The 15,606-nt window shown below is 62.3% G+C and overlaps 2 protein-coding genes across 3 annotated transcripts; one reads left to right on the top strand and one right to left on the bottom strand.

Moving 5' to 3' along the window:
* Positions 1–447: 447 nt before the first annotated feature.
* On the bottom strand, positions 448–8,634 carry PLPPR3 (phospholipid phosphatase related 3). 2 transcript variants are annotated; one of them, XM_077121404.1, is made up of 8 exons: positions 8,604–8,634; positions 8,110–8,209; positions 3,450–3,635; positions 3,217–3,358; positions 2,934–3,129; positions 2,662–2,719; positions 2,290–2,463; positions 448–1,945 (listed from the first exon to the last, which is right to left on the bottom strand). In XM_077121404.1, the coding sequence occupies exons 2-8, from the start codon at positions 8,182–8,184 to the stop codon at positions 629–631; spliced, it is 2,148 nt and encodes a 715-aa protein (XP_076977519.1). In that variant the 5' UTR covers positions 8,185–8,209; positions 8,604–8,634; the 3' UTR covers positions 448–628. The 2 variants fall into 2 exon arrangements, with proteins under 2 accessions (XP_076977519.1, XP_076977520.1); XM_077121405.1 differs by having other exon boundaries at positions 3,450–3,590.
* A 2,760-nt stretch (positions 8,635–11,394) lies between these two features.
* On the top strand, positions 11,395–13,940 carry AZU1 (azurocidin 1). The gene is made up of 5 exons (XM_077119552.1): positions 11,395–11,455; positions 11,608–11,764; positions 11,976–12,117; positions 12,794–13,027; positions 13,630–13,940. The coding sequence occupies exons 1-5, from the start codon at positions 11,395–11,397 to the stop codon at positions 13,849–13,851; spliced, it is 816 nt and encodes a 271-aa protein (XP_076975667.1). The 3' UTR covers positions 13,852–13,940.
* Positions 13,941–15,606: the final 1,666 nt, after the last annotated feature.

Raw genomic sequence — 15,606 nt, 5'->3', positions numbered from 1 at the left:
ATTTCCCTCCTTGCTGACCTGTGGGGTCGTTGGAGCTCAAGATGTGAACTTCTGGTGCCTGAGCCAGGAGGGTCAAGGGGCGTTTGCCCATGAATGGCCTCTTGGGCTGTCCACCAGGCTTTCAGTGCTGGACATGTTGCTTGGCACACACCACTCAGCAGCCTCAGGAGTGCAGGACTGAGCTCTGGGGCACCCCTGGATTTTGACACAATTGGGGGTGGGTGAACAGGGAATACCTGGGTCCAGCCTACCCAGTTGGCCACATGGTATCTTTCCCCGGCCTGGCGAGGTATGGGTGTGCACCATGCTCCTGCTTGGGGCAGACACTGGCCAAAAAACCAGTCTGGGGAGCAGCAGAATCTTGCTTTTCCGTCCCAGGCAGCAAATCGGAAGCCTCAGGAGCAAGCTGTGTCCCAAGCAGATGGGAACATTGGTCCTAAGGGCTCATTCCCGTTTCCAACGAGCGCTTCGAGGGGGCCTTAGCCCAAAACCAAAACGACTTGAGTATTAATTTGCTGTTGACTTTATTGAGTCACAAAATGCTAACCCCCATCCCCCATTCTCCGGCTCCCGGACTCAGGACCGACCTCTCCACCCCCATGCTCCCCTGCTACCCCCACCCGGCCGCTCACTCCTGGAACCTGCGGGCGGCCTGGACCTTCCTGTAGGCGCTCTCGGCCTCCGCCTCGCCCAGCTCACCCCGTGCACCGCAGCCCGTCTTGCGCCGCAGCGTCGACTCCCGGCTGCCCGGACCCAGCGGGGGCAGCCCCTCGCCCGTGGCCAGGTTGACGGTGGCCACGGCTCCGAAGCGGGGTTCTTCCTGATCCCCGTCGCTGACAGACGAGCCCGGAGACACGCCGGGCGGTCTGGCACCCCCGCGAAAGCCGCGGGCCAGGTCGCCCGCCTCGTAGCCGCCCTCGCCCTCCGCCGCCCGGGGCCCGCCGGCCGCCGCCTTCCATTCCCAGGGCCCGTTCCCCGAGGACAGGTGCACCACGGGGTGGTGGGGCGCGTGCGCGTCGATGGTGACGATACTAGCCGAGTCGCGGTCAGACGGCGAGCGGTACTGCGACGAGTCGGAGCTGGCGCTGGAGGACGAGGCCGTCTCGGCGCCTCTGGCTCCCGGCCCAGGCCCGCCCGGACCCTTGGACATGGCGATGACCTGCAGCAGTCGCGGGGCATTGGCCACACCCGGCCCGCCCTTCTCGGCCATCGCCAGCCACTTGGCGCGCACGGCTGCGCCGCTCTGGGGGGACAGGCCAGCGCCCCCCGCCGCGCCCTCCTCGGGGATGTGCACCAGGGGCGGTGGCCCCGCGCGCGGCGGCAGCAGGACCCGCGGCCCGAAGCCTGGGCGCGCCTGCACCGTGGGGTAGAGCGAGGGCGGGGCGGGGCCGCCAGCCTCCTCTTCGTCCTCCTCCTCCTCCTCTTCATCGTCCTCCTCCTCCTCCTCCTCTTCCTCGGCCATGGGCTCGGCCGGCGGCCGCAGGGGCCCGGGGCTGGCCTCATCGGGGAGCCCCAGGCCGCGGCCCTCCAGCGCCTTCTGCTTCCACTCGCGGACCAGCTGCCGGGAGCGCGCAGCGTCCAGGGGCACGTGCACGGTCATGTGGCGGCGCGCGGGGTCGTCGAGCGAGGGCGCACTGGCGCGGGGCAGTGTGTGGCTGAAGGTCACCATGTTCTCCTTGCCCATGGGGCTGCGCGGCGCCAGCAGGTCCGCGTCCACGCTCGCCCGCTTCAGGCTGCCCAGCGAGCTCTTGTCGCGCGCCACAGGCCGCGCCGCCTCCCCCAGCCGCCCCGGCGGGCCCAGCTCGTCCGTGCTCGCCGACTTGCTCTGCTGGTACACCGCGTCGTGGCCCCGCTGCGTCAGCGCCCGCAGCGCGTCCTTGGTGGGTGCCGGGGCCGCCGGCTTCTCCACGGCCGGGGCCTGGAAGTTGCCCACCGCGTGGCAGGCCTGCGGGGGACGCGCGGGAGGCGGGCGTGAAGCGGGGCCCCCACCGCGGAGGTCTGAGGGGTAAGCGTGCCTTTCCCTGGGGAGTCTAAAGGGGGAGGCAAGCCCTCCCTGGGGTATCTGGGGAGAGGCACGGGACCCGTCTCCGGATGAGTTGTGACGGGGTCGCCTGCCCCGGGGGAGAGTGAGGGGGTGGCACGTGGCCCCCGCGGGGTCAAATGCTGGCCTGGAGGTCACTCACCCTCCTACCCCCCACGCGCGCGCGCACACACACACGTGGGGGCTCTGCCGCCCCCCACCCGGGGGTCGTCCCCCTCCCCCAGCCCCGCGGGCCCGTCCGGGCGCACCAGGTAAGCGGCGATGCCCGCGCCGATGAGGAAGCCCGCGTAGACGTCCACGGGGTGGCTGCGGTACTGCGTGATCTGCGTGAGGCCGCACACGCCCGCCGCGATGGCGAAGGCGAACACCAGGATGGGCTTGAGCAGTTTCGTGGCATCCGACACCACCGAGTTGAAGTACATCTGCGGCGCGGGGCGTCAGGCAGGGCAGCCGGAGCATGGAGGGGAACCAGGGGAGCTGGGGGGCTCGGCCCGGGGGCAGGGTGGCATCAGGGGTGCCGGGGGCTCGGCGTAGGGGGCTGGCGTCAGAGGAACGGGGGGCTGGGCATGTGGGGGGGGTCACTGAGGCGGGGCGCAGGGGCTTCGCGCTCCAGGACTCACCGACACGTAGACAGCAGCGAAGGCCGAGAGCGTGGCGTGCTGTGATGGGAAGGTCTTCCTGGAAGAGGTGAGGGTGTGATTTCACCCCCCTCCCAGAACCCCCCCATTCCCTACCCCCCCCCCGAAACATGGAACCCTGAATCTGCCCTATCCACCCCTCCACCCGCGCCAAGTGGCTCCGGCTCGGTCCTCCACCCAGTGCTGCCTCAGTTTCCTTCTACGTCCCCTGGGACCCGAGGAGTAGGTGCGAGGGCTTGGGCGGGGGCGCTCACCGCGCGGAGAGGATGGCGTGGGTGTCCGGGCCCGAGCAGATGTCCTGCGTGACGTAGGGGTTGGTGTCGCAGGCCGTACCCAGCAGCGTGTAGTTGGGTTTGCAGACGGTCAGGAAGAAGGGCGCGTGGTAGCCCGTGGCCAGCTGGATGACGTCGGTCACCAGGGCGGTGGCGCACAGGCCGAACACGTGGACGCCTGTGGAAACGCGGTCAAGGCCAGAGCCCACGCCTCAGCGCCCCCACCCCCCCCCCCCCACCCCGGGCCGCGCCCGCTGACACTCACCCACGAAGCGCACCGTGCGCCGTAGGAAGCTGTTGAAGTTGCAGCCACCGGCGTTGATGCTGCCCTCAGGCCCACCTGGGCCCCCGCCGCGTCCCCACAGACGGGACTGCAGGCAGTACAGGACACCCTCACCGACCATGATCTGCCGAAAGGGAGCGTCAGCCAGAGGGGACCGGGGTCGCGCGGGGTGGGGTGGGGTGTCACCCAGGGGTGCCCTACCCCACTGCACTCACCGAGGCTGCCGGGGCAGCAAAGGCCAGGCTGAGCAGCATGAGCAGGGGCACCAGCTCCTCATGGGTCTCCACGTAGGGCATGGAAAGTGTGCGGTCGTAGCACTGGAAGCCCACCTTAGCTGGCTTGAAGAGGTCGGTCAGCTCCAGGAAGTAAAGGGACACGATGGAGGACGCCACGATGGGTAGCTGCGGGGCAGGTCACCCTCACGTGGTCAGGGGGCCATCCGACTGATGAATGCCATGAATGTAGGGCCACTTGCCCATCCTGCCTCCCCTGCTGCAGTTCATGGTCATCAGCTTGTTCATAGGATCTAGATTCTTCCACCCACAGATCCTGCCAAATGTCCCAGCCTCCCGAATGCCCATCCTCTCATCCATCCTTCTATCCATCCATCCATCATCTTTCCATCCATCCGCCCTCCCATCCATCGTTCATCTGTTCATCCTTTGTCCATCCATCCTCCATCATCTTTCCATCCATCCTTCCAGCCAGCCACCCATCCATCAACCCTTCTATCCATCCACCCCACCATTCATCCATCTGCCCTTCTATCCATCCACCTTCCCATCCATTCTTCCTTTATCCATCCTTTGTCCATCCATCCTTCCAGCCAGCCAGTCACCCATTATCATCTGTCCATTCACCCCATCCATCCATCCACCTATCTATCCACCCTTCCATCCACCCACCTATCAACCCTTCCATCCACCTGTCCATCCACCCTTCCACCCATCCATTCACCCATGCTTCATCCATCCATCCATCTGCCCTTCTATCCATCCACCCTCCCAACCATCCTTTGCCCATCCATCCTCCATCAGCTTGCCAGCCAGCCAGCCAGCCACCCATTATCATTTCTCCATTCATCCATCCATCCATTTATCTATCCATCCTTCCATCCATCCACCCTCCCATCCATTCTTCACCTATCCATTCTTTGTCCATCCATCCTTCATCATCTTTCCATCCATCCTTCCATCCATCTATCCATCCACCCTTCCACCTATCCACCCTTCCTTCATCCTTCCACCCACCCACTCACCCCACTCATTCATTCGCTCACCCACTCCAGCCTACTTTGCCTTCCTAGAAGTGGCAAATGGATTCCTGCCTCTGGAGTTTTGCTCTCCCACATCCCTCACCTGAGACCTACTTCCCTCAGACGTTTGCCTGGCTCCTTGTCCCCTCAGGAGGACCCCCTGGCCACCCATCTCTCTGTCCCTTATGCTGCTTCATTTTTCCTAGGGCCTAAACCACAACATGCTGACATAGCACAGACCCCATGGGAGGTGTTCCGTGAGTGAGTGAGTGAATGAACGAATTGGTTGAGCCACGCATCCAGACACCCACTGTTCTGCACACCCTCATCCTGTGCCCAAGCACACCAGTTCCTATAAGCCCATACGGCCCTGTGAGATAGAGTATTGTCATCCCCTGATACAAACGGAAAAAACAAAGCTCAGGGAGGCTGGAGCCTAAGGAAGGCAGACAGGGAAGGACACGACTTCACTCATTCATCCATTCATCCGCTCCTACCACAAACAGCTTTTGAGCACAGGCTTTCACTGGCAGCAACTTCCCCCTGGAGTAAGTGCCCACCTTTCCTAGTCCAGGGGTCTCAAAGTCACCTCCCAAAGAGGTGCTAGGCTGCAGGCTGTACTGCAGGGGCCAGAGAGCATGCATGGAACCTGGGGCCTTGCAGATGAAACTCACTCAAGGAGCCTCCCACCTCAGGAGGGGCCTCAGTCCCCAGCCCCTGAGTGGGAACAAGGTGGGACAGATCCCTCCAGCCCCATGGGCCAGGGCCTGAGTGGAGGCACCGAGAGGGGAAAACACCATAACCAAGCATTGTGGGGCAGAGTCAGGTTTGCAGGAGCTGGGTTCACACCCTACGAGCATGTACTGAGCACCTGCTGCATACAGGCCCTGGGACCCATGGCACTTGGGTGAAGTAGTTTGCAGCCATCTGGTTCTGTGTGACCTTGGGCAGGCCCCTTGCCTGTCTAGGTTTTCTTGGCTGTGATATGGGCATGGTGACTGTAGCTCCGCTTGGCTGCAGCACTGGAGTTATTGCATGGAAAGTGCTCGGACTGGGTCCTGAAACAGGGAGTCTTTTAGCTGCAACAAGCATTGCCTTTATTTTCGTCCACAAGATCTGGCTGGGCGGTTGGGCCTTAGGGACATCAGGTCCTTCTGGGAGAAGGTCGTTCCCTGTTTTAATTCTCGGTCAATGCCCCTGGTCTCGGTGGGAGCGCTGGGCCTGTGCCCCCCAGTGATCCACGAGTGAGCTTCTGAACACAGGGGAGCTGGCCTCAGGCTCTGGGGGAGACTTCAGAGGGCAGAAAAATTATGGGTAGGGCCAGATAGAAGCCTACAGCCAGGTTCAGGGCCACAGAGGGCAGGATCCGGTGTTGGGAGTATAGTAAAGCATATGTAACATTTGAGGCAGCCATTTTTACGTGCACAGTTCAGTGGCATTTATTACAGTCACAATGCTGTGCCACCATCGTCGCCATCTATTTCCAAACTTGTCCACCACCCCAAACCGAAACTCTGCCCCCAGGAAGCCATAACTCACTCCCTTCTCCTTCTACCCGTGGGAATGTCTTATCTGCTTTCTGTTTCTTTGAATTTGCTTCTTCTAGATATTTTCTATCAGGGAGAGCATACAGTATTTGTCCTTCCGTGTCTGGCTTCTTTCACTCAACGTGTCATCTTCTGCATTCATCCGTTGTATCTATCAGGAATTCGTTCCTTTTTAGGGTGTGGACAGACCACATTTTTTATTATGGACATGTGGGTCATTCCCAGCTCTTGGCTCTTGTGAATAACGCCACTGGCGACATGTGTATGTATCTGTGTGAGTTCCTGCTTTCAGTTCCTCGGGTTTTGTATATAGCCAGGAGTGCTTCTGCTGGGCTGTATGGTAAATCTCCACTTAACTTTTTGAGGAACTCCGAATCTGATGTGGGTACTGTAGGGTCCCAGGCCTCCTGGGACCAGGGAGGGGTCCCTGTCTGATCCCGCCCCTACCCCCAAGGAAAAGCGTGCCCTGATCCCCTCCCCCCACTCTTCATGGCTTCCTGAGACACAGAAAATCATAAACACACAACAATGGAGCAGACCCAGAGGAAACAATGATAAACATGCACGAGTCCCTACTAATATGCTTAGTTAAAAAAAATTTTAATATGATACTCATAATAAAGAAAATGCAAATTAAAACTGAAGTACAGTTTTTCACCCTAAACTCTGCTAACATCCTGTGCAGACGCCGCTGTAGGGAAACTGACTCACAAGTGCAGGAGAGTAAAGCGATTCTGGCAGGGAGTTTGGGAATCATTACCAAGGAGGGCCCACCCTGCACCCCAGGATTCCTCCTCTGGGGATTTATCCTACAGATACACTCGTTGCAGAATGACACAGGTTAAAGGGCTGTTGTGACAGGAGTGTCTGTGATGGCAAAAACTTAGGAAACACCCAGCCATTGGGGCCAGTGCAGGTGATGGCGGAGTACTATGCAGCAGGGAGAAAGGACAAACAGCTTCCCTATGAAAAAGCCAAGAGCAGAGACTTACACTGATAGATAAAACGTGGGGGAAAGGATATACATATATGACCAGATTGACTGGGCGTAAAACAATTTCTAGAAGGATTAAAAAAGAGATGGCGATGTTAATAATAGGGTGGTATATGGGAATCCTGTATTTTATGCATGATTTGTTTGTAAACCCCCAATTTCTCTAATAATAATAATAAAAAAAAAAAGATGGTGGTAGCAGCGGGGCAGGGGGTGGAGTAAGCAGAGGGCTGCCAGGCTAAGCTGTGGTCTTGGCATTCAGGTTGGAACCCTGCAAAGGAACATGTATTCCAACAGGTGGGTGACATGGCCATATTTCCCCTTAGTCTCAGGCCACGCTGGACTTGGGGATGAGATGCTGGTCCCCTGGTAAGGAGACCCCTGGACTGTGGGAAGGCTAAAGAGGGGACAACATCTCCAAGGCTGGGCACAGGGGCCTACCTGAAAACCTGCGCTGTGCCCCACCACCAGCCCAGGTACCTACACTGCTGCATTTATTTTTATTCGGTATCTGGTTTTTAACCACTTTCTAAATATTAGTCATATAAGCTCCACGTCTACAAATGGGGAAGTTGAGGCTAAGAGAGGATAAGGGACCTGTCCCAGGGTCACAATTAGCAGAAGAAGGATTTGAATTCAGAACCTGGGGCTTAAAGCCCCTTGGCTGGACGAAGCCACTGCCCCCCAGTACCACCCCGGTCCCCCTGCCCCTTCCTGGCCCTAAGCCACTCCCAGCTCCAGCCTCTCTGGATGAGTTTCAAAGGTGGACCGGCACCAAGGGTCCCACCTCCCAGCATTTGTCCAGGCTCTTATAGGCGTTCCACCCCCCACCCCGCCCCATCCTCAACTGCGGGCAACCCGGGTCTGAGCCTTTGGAACTCCTACTCGTCCTACAGAGCCCAATTCCTCTCACCCAAACCCCCTTCCTACTCGGACTCTGCCCTGACCCGAGGTGGTCAGAGCCAGGGCCTGTCCCCCAGCGTGGAGGACTCCAAGACCATGCAGAACTGAGGTCTCTTCCTCCCCCCACTCCATCCCCGCGCGCCGGTCCCCACCCCCCTTGCCCCTCCCCCGCTCACCTCCACGAAGTAGAAGCAGGGCAGGAGCGTCATGCTGTCCTTTGGGGTTTTATTTTTCTCCTTGGGCGAGATCATTGTGCGGGGGCGTCACGGGCCGTGGCTGGAGAGGGACAAAGCCGCGCTGGTGGGGGCCTGGGGGTCGCAGACTGAGCTCTGGAGACCCGGGGACCCGCGCCGGTGTGTGTGTGGTGGTGGTGGCGGGGTGCGGGGAAAGAGGCGGAGGAGCATGCGCAGGAACCGCCCAGGGAAACTGAGGCCGGGGTGGGGGGGCCTCCCCCACGGCCTCCACCCGCGCGCCGCGGCCCTTCCGAACAATGCAGCTCCCGGGTTCCCCCAAGCGGGGTGGGAGGCCGGGCGGGGTCTCGGCAGAGAGGGCGGGGCCGGCCCGGCCTGGGGACCCTGGGCCCCAGCCCCTGCCCCCCCCGCCTCCGAACGGAGAGCCTCGGGGAGAGGGGGGTCGTGTCCCGCGGCCCGCAGCCCCCGGGGCCCCTCACCTGGCGCGGCGGGAGCGGGGAGGGCGGCGCGGGCGGCGGGGCGGGGGCTGCAGCGCCGCGAGCACAAAGCGCGGCCCCTCCCCTGCGGGGGCGGGCGGGCGGGCGGGGGGAGGCGGGCCGAGCAAGGGGCGGGGCGCGGCCGGGAGCCCCCCGCGGACGCGACGCGAGGGGCGGGGGCTCTTTGTCTCCGCACGTCCGGGCGCAGCGGCGCCTCCGGGCCGGGCTCGCGGCTCGCGGCTCGCGCCCCCCGGCCCCGGGCCTCGGTCTGCGGCGGGGCGGGGGGTGGAAGTCGGGCTCTCCTCCGTCCGGGGCCCCCCAGCCCCGGCCCCGGCCTCCCACGCCTCTCGCAGGTCCCTGGGGTCGGCCTCGGGGGCCCCCATCGCGGCGGGGCGGGGGCCGCGTCTCTCTCTCGGTCTCTCGGTGTCTCTCACTACCCTCCCCCCACGCCCCCGTCCCCGCCTCCTCCGGCGCCCGTCTCCATGGCGAGCTCCCCAGCGCCAGGCGGATGTGAAGACAAAAGAAGCCGGGCTTGGGGGCTGCTCCCCTCCTCGCTGTCCCCCGCTCCATGGCCACCGCCTCCCCGGCTGCCCGCACCTGGCCGGGGCCTGCCGCGGGGGTCCCGGGATGGATCCGGCAGCGCGCGCTGCTCGCAGACCTTTGCTCCTGGCTGCGCGCCGCGGGAGAGCCCCGGGTTGAACCCCTTTTACAGATGGGGCAACTGAGGCTCGCAGAGCTGCAGGCGTTTACCCCGGGCGCCGGCCCGAGGATTATAGTCCTTTCTTGATCCATCATTGCGACCCGCACCTCTTGTGTACCCCCGGCCCAGAGCAGTCCCCGGGGACCCAGCGGAGACGGGGCAGGCCTCACAGGCAGTCCCTCAGCGCCCCGAATTAGAGGTAGCGGCGGCATTAATTGAGCACCGGCTGTTTGTGGCCGCTGGTCTTTCTCCCTGTTGAGCCGTTGGTGGCCCCGTTTCCAGCAGCCTCTCCCATTACCATTTCGCATTTCCTCTAAATCAGCTCATGCTTTAGAAGAGACCCAACCCCAAAGAAAGTTTTCTGTGGCGATAAGAGAGTTTCAGAGAATTCCAGCCCTGCCCAGTGGGCCGCGGGGCCCCTGTGGAGCTTGCGGGGTCAGGTCGGCTGCCAGGAACGGACGACTCCGGCCGGTCCCTTTCCCTGGGGACAGGGCTTTGGTCCCCGCAGTTCCCGCAGTGGGGGTGGCCAGGCCGAGTCCCTGGGTGGGGGAAGCTCGTCCCAGGGGACGCCGAGGCTCAGAGGGTGCAGCCTCTCACTGGAGACCACACAGCCTGCCTGGCAGAGCTGGGCCTCTGTTTCCCCGGCCGTCAGGGGGTGGGGCGCGGTGGCCGTTGGGAGCTCTGATGTTGAAAGGTGACCACAAACAGCTCCGGGGTGGGGGTGGGGGGTGGGAGGAGGTGGGAAAAATAGGGCAAGTGCTCCCTGGGTGTCTCCTGGGGACAGGAGTGGAGGGGGTATGCTAGGGGGTCCCACAACAGCCCAAGGGCCTGGGAAGGGGGGCAATCTCAGGTTCAGGGGTGGCTTGTCCTTGCCGTGGGATTGCGGTGGCGCAGAGGCCGGACTTGCATCCTGGGCCCTAGGGAGCCACGGGAGGGTTTAGAGCAGGGCAGGGGGCTGCTGAGAACCTCTGCAGGCGCAAGCTCTTTCTGCACTCCACACAGCTCCAGGAGGGATGCCTGTGCACCTCACTTTACATGTGGGGAAACCGAGGCCCAGAGAGGGGGCCCTGACCGAGGTCATACAACCCAGGCGTGGAGCTGCCGGAGCCGAAGTCCATTCCCTCAACCGTTGTTCTCCCGGGAGGGCCAGGGGGTGGCCGGGGACGGGAATAGGGGAAGGTAGAGGAGGGGGGCAGAGTGGGCGGAGCAGGCGGGGGAGTCACAGAGCTGAGGCAGAGGTCTGGGGGCCAAGCAGGGGCCCAGGCCTGAGTCCCCGGGACCCCACATAGGGGGTGGGCAGGGGGTCTTGAAGTCCACCCTCACCCCCACCTCCCCAGACCTGTCCCCAATTGCCTTGCAAGCCCCCCACCGCCCCCCACAGCCACATATTGCCTTTCCCCGTGGTCAAGTCCTAGGTGCCACAAACCTCTGAAGAACCCATGTTGGGGGGGGCACCTCCCCGAGCTCAGCAGCTCCCCTCAGTTTGCTCTTACCCCATTAAACGCAAAAAGATGTTTTTTTATTTTTTTGTTTTTTATTGAGATGAAATCCAGAAATATAAAATTAGCCATTTCGAAGTGAGGCATTCCATGGTTTTAGGACATTCACGGGATTCTGCAACCACCACCTCTCTCTAGTTCCAGAGCATTCCATTGCCCCAGGGGACCCTGAGTCCTCAGCACTCAGTCCCTGACCCCCTGCCCCAGCCCCGGGCCCCCAGGCCACCCCCAACCCCCTCTGTCCCATCTCTGTGGCTCTGCCTGTTCGCCATGTTCCAGCTCCCCACTTTACATACATGGACACCTCATTGGAGCCAGGCCGGGGACCCCGATCAAAAGCCCAAGCAGGTCACACCCCTGCCGCCCGCCCGGCTCAGCACGGGGAAACTGAGGCCTGGCCCACACGTCATGTCACAATCTGCCTGGCATCGGCTGGGGGCTCCAGAGGGGGAAACTGAGGCCTGGCACAGGGCAGGGGATGGGCCGGGGCTGAGCCGGGGCCCGGTTGGAGGGGAGGGCCTTGGGTAACTTCCCGTCTCCCCGCCAGGTATAAGGGGGCGGCCGCCCCAGCGCCTCCACGCCCACAGCCCCCGCCATGCTCGCGCCCGTGCTCCTGGTGGCCCTGTTCGCGGCCCTGCCTGGGTTCACGCGGGCGGGTGAGAGCTGCCCCTCGCCAGGGACCCTCTGTGCTGAGGACCCGGGCCCGGGGGTGGGGGGGGCCAGAGGGGCCCGAGGTGTGGGGGGCACTGGGCAGGGCCTCCCCCCGTGTGGCGCTTGGGCTCTGAGCCCTGTTCCTCTCCGTGCGCAGACCCGGCGCCCCGCGGGGTCATCGTGGGTGGCAGGAGGGCGCGGCCGCAGGAGCTCCCCTTCCTGGCCTCGCTGCAGGAGGGGGGACGCCACTTCTGCGGGGCCGCACTGGTGCACCCCAGCTTCGTGCTGACCGCGGCCAGCTGCTTCCGAAGCCGGTGAGGGGCAGCCCGGGGGGGAGCAGGGAGGGGGCCCAGGGGGCTGCAGGAGACCCCACTTCTCCCTCACAGGTGCCTGCCCGGGCTCCGGGCCAGTGGGCTGGGGGGTGCCCCTTTTCTGACCTGCCAGCTCTGGACTGGGGGTGAAGGTGGGGACGGTCCCCGCCCCCTGAGCTGCCCCCAGCCTGCCGCCCCCTCCCCTCACCCCCAGGAACCCAGGAGTGGCCACCGTGGTGCTGGGCGCCTATGACCTGCGGCGCCAGGAGCTCTCCAGGCAGAGGTTCTCCATCAGGAGCATCAGCGAGAATGGCTACGACCCCCAGGAGAACCTGAACGATCTGCTGCTGCTGCAGGTGGGGGAGGGATGAGGTGGGAGGGGGCACCGGCTCCAGCCCCGGAAGGAAAATCCGGGACCCCAAATTCCATGAGGTATTACCGGGCCAAGGGTGGCAGGCAAAGCAGGCAGCGGGAGCCGATGGCAGGTGCCAAGGGCCTGGGGTTGGAAAGAGCTTTGTTGGGCTCCAGGCGGGGGGCAGAAGGCAGACTCAGTCCTGAAGCCTGCGGCGTGCAGGGAAGGGGCGGCCTGTTTGCCGATTTCCAGGGGACGCCCGGGACACAACAATGTCGCACAGCAGCGGCTCATGCTCTCCAAAGGAGTATCCACCAACTTTTTCACACGGGTTTTCCTGGGCCACCGGCATGGGCCGCCCCCATTCACCCTCGTGACCCCCCCTCTCTGCAGAATTAAATACTGCCCGTATCTGCCCATCTTTGCTAACACCGGGGGGCGATTTCAAGTATTTTTACTTTAACCAATGGGATGGGGGCAAATGATCCCTCCTTGTTTTATCTGTGTTTCTTGGGTAGGCCCTTGCCCATCCCCCCCACCCCCCACCCCACTAGCATCAGGGACCCCCCCAGCCAGCATTTGAGCCCAAATTGCTTCAGACCAAGCCTGGTACCTCTGGGGCTCCCCGAGTCTCCGGCCCGGTCCCCCCCCTCCCCTAACACAGTGCCCCCCGCCCCCAGCTGGACCGTGAGGCTAACCTCAACAGCAGCGTGGAGCAGGCGCCGCTGCCCCCCCAGAACGCCACGGTGCCTGCCGGTACAGGCTGCCAGGTGGCGGGCTGGGGGACGCAGCGGCGCGGGGGGCGCCCCTCCCGCTTCCCGAGGGTCCTCAACGTCACCGTGACCCCCGAGGACGAGTGTCGGCCTAACAACCTGTGCACCAGCGTGCACACCCACCGGGGTGGCATCTGCCAGGTACGGGCCAGGCCGAGGGCCCTGGGCTGAGGGATGCAGATGGGAATTGGCAGTTTCGAGGACCCTCCAGACCCCAAAACCCTAATGTCCTGGCCCCTACACAGCGAAGCATTTTATCGGGGGCAGGGAGCTGGGGACACATGGAGACACCTGGGGTCCATCCTTCTGGAGCCCCCAGCCCCACGGGAGGGGCATGTCACCATGTAACAAGTCAGGCAACTGCGATAGGGACACAGGGCATGGCGAGTGTCCAGGGTACAGTTGGGGGAGCCTGATACCTGAAGTTCCATTAAGAGTTAATTGGGGTGCACAGGCGATTCAGTGGTACAATGCTCACCTGCCATGCGGGGGACCTGGCTTGATTCCCAGCCCATGCACCGCCCCCACCCCACCCCCATAAAAGGGTTAATCAGGCAATAGGTGGAGGGAAAAGCAGGCAGACAGCGGGGATCCAGCATGTGCAAAGGGCCTGGGGTAGAGACAAAGTGTGAGGTCCCTGAGAGCACGAGGCAGACCTGGGTTGTCAGGGCAGCCTCTCATTCGCCTGGTGGCTCCAGAATGTGGGGCCAGGAGATGCCCTGACGTGCCTGCCACACTCCCAGGGCGACGGGGGCTCCCCTCTCATCTGCAACGGCCTGGCACACGGCGTGGCCTCCTTCATCTCGGGGCCCTGTGGAAGAGGCCCCGACTTCTTCACCCGCGTGGCCGTCTTCCGAGACTGGATAGATTCTGTCCTAAACGCCCCATCAGACGAGCAGCAGCCCGAGGGGCCCCCCATCGAGCCAGTGGGGGATCCCCTGTTGAACCTAGGGGAGGTCCTGTGATCTCCCAAAGAGCCCAGCTCTGTCTCCCGCTCCAGGCCTGGACCCACCCCCTGCCACCCGCGATTGTGTATCAAAAATAAAGAAGCTGTTCTGCCTACTGTACCTGGTTTCTGCCTTGCTGGAGGGCGGAGGTGGGACAGGAGCTGGGCCCCTGGGCTTCGGGGACGGGTTCATGGATTAGTACTAGTGTTAGTGTCCGCCACCCTGCGAGGGCATAGGAAAAGCACAGCACGCTTCCGCTCCCTGAATTTGCTCACCACCCCACAAATCGGGATCATCTGTGGTATTCTTCATCATCACCCCAAAATTCTGTCTGCCTTCTCCCACCACCACCCCCAGCCGCTGGTCACCTCGAATCCACTTTCCAGCTCTATGAATTTGCTCATTCTAGGTATTTCATGTCAGGGGAATCGACAATAAGTATCCTTCTGGGTCTGACTCCTTTCACCCAGCATGAGGTTTTCGAGGATTGTGGGGATTGTGGTGTGAGCCCGAGATTCCTTCCCTTCCCGGCCCCCAACCCATCAGAGCCTCGCATTTCCATCACGAAGGTGTCATGCAGCACATTTTGGGCCAGGTCAAAACACACACGACAAGCTTATTTGCCACTCCGCTAGTGTGCCTCATATATAAAGAGCTCCTAAGATTCAACAAGAAGAAAATCCAACAGCCCATTAGTAAAAAGTGAGTAGAGGACGGGAGGGGAACAGTTAGTTTGCAGCCAAGAAGCAAGAGGTGCCTTGAGGATGTAGGAATGCACGCATTCCTCACCTGTGATGTGAGACATACAAGTGACCCTCCTCGGAGATTCTATGGTTTTACCTATGGGCTAGGCAAAGATCTAGAACTTGGGAAGTCGTTCTCTGGGCCTGAGCTGTCTTCGGGTCATCTGTCTAGAGCTTAGTGAAGGTTAAGCCACACCTCATTCCATGTTCCCATGGGGACACCAAGGCCCAAGGCAGGATTGGGGTGCAAGTGTGTCCGAGGCCCACACACTGGGCACCAGCCCCCACCCTGCCCAGGGCCAGCTCTGCCTATCTCTTCTGAGCCCAAGAAGGCAGAGGGGCGCCCCAGGCCCAGGGCCCAGCAAACATAGGGTCCACCCTGACCCGGCCGCCCCCGCCCCTGCCAGTGGGAAGCCTGTGGCCTGGAAACCCTCGGGCAGCTCTTTACAACCCCAGCTCCCCCCATGCCAGGGCTCCCACCTCCATCTCATAAAGCTTTTAAGTTGTCTGAGGGCCCCCTGCAGACCCCGAGTGTCCACGGATGCTTGGCTTAGAAGTCAGGGGAGAGGTGCACGGACGGGGTGTGCAGGGCCGGGACAGCTGAAGGGGGAACGGGATGTGGGGTGCAGGGTGCAGGATGTGGGAGGTTGCCTGTGGGTGCGGGGCGCAAGATGCAGCTGCCCAGTGAGGGTGTGGGTGAGCCCTTGCACGTCGGAAGGTCCCTACAATAAGTCAAGATAAGAATCTTCAAGTGACACCAAAGCCATCCACTGGCAAGGGCAGAATAAACAGAGGCTCTTCCCATTACTCAGGCAAAGACGGTTTTTGGTTTTTCTTCTGTAAGTGGAGTCGGGGGAGAGACAGAAAGAGACAGAGGCAGAGAGACAGAGAGACAGAGACAGAGAGAGACAGAGGTTCAGGGAGCCACATGGCGACAGGCCTGAGTGGCTGCAGCCTCCCTGCCCCAGTCTGGGGGCTGCCGAGGGGTGGGCTCCCCCGGGTCCTGCTTGCCCCCCCAGCCCCGTATTCC

Source organism: Tamandua tetradactyla, chromosome 11 (assembly GCF_023851605.1).
Source record: "Tamandua tetradactyla isolate mTamTet1 chromosome 11, mTamTet1.pri, whole genome shotgun sequence".
Lineage (NCBI taxonomy): Eukaryota > Metazoa > Chordata > Mammalia > Pilosa > Myrmecophagidae > Tamandua > Tamandua tetradactyla.
This window is presented reverse-complemented; position numbering and strand designations above follow the sequence as displayed.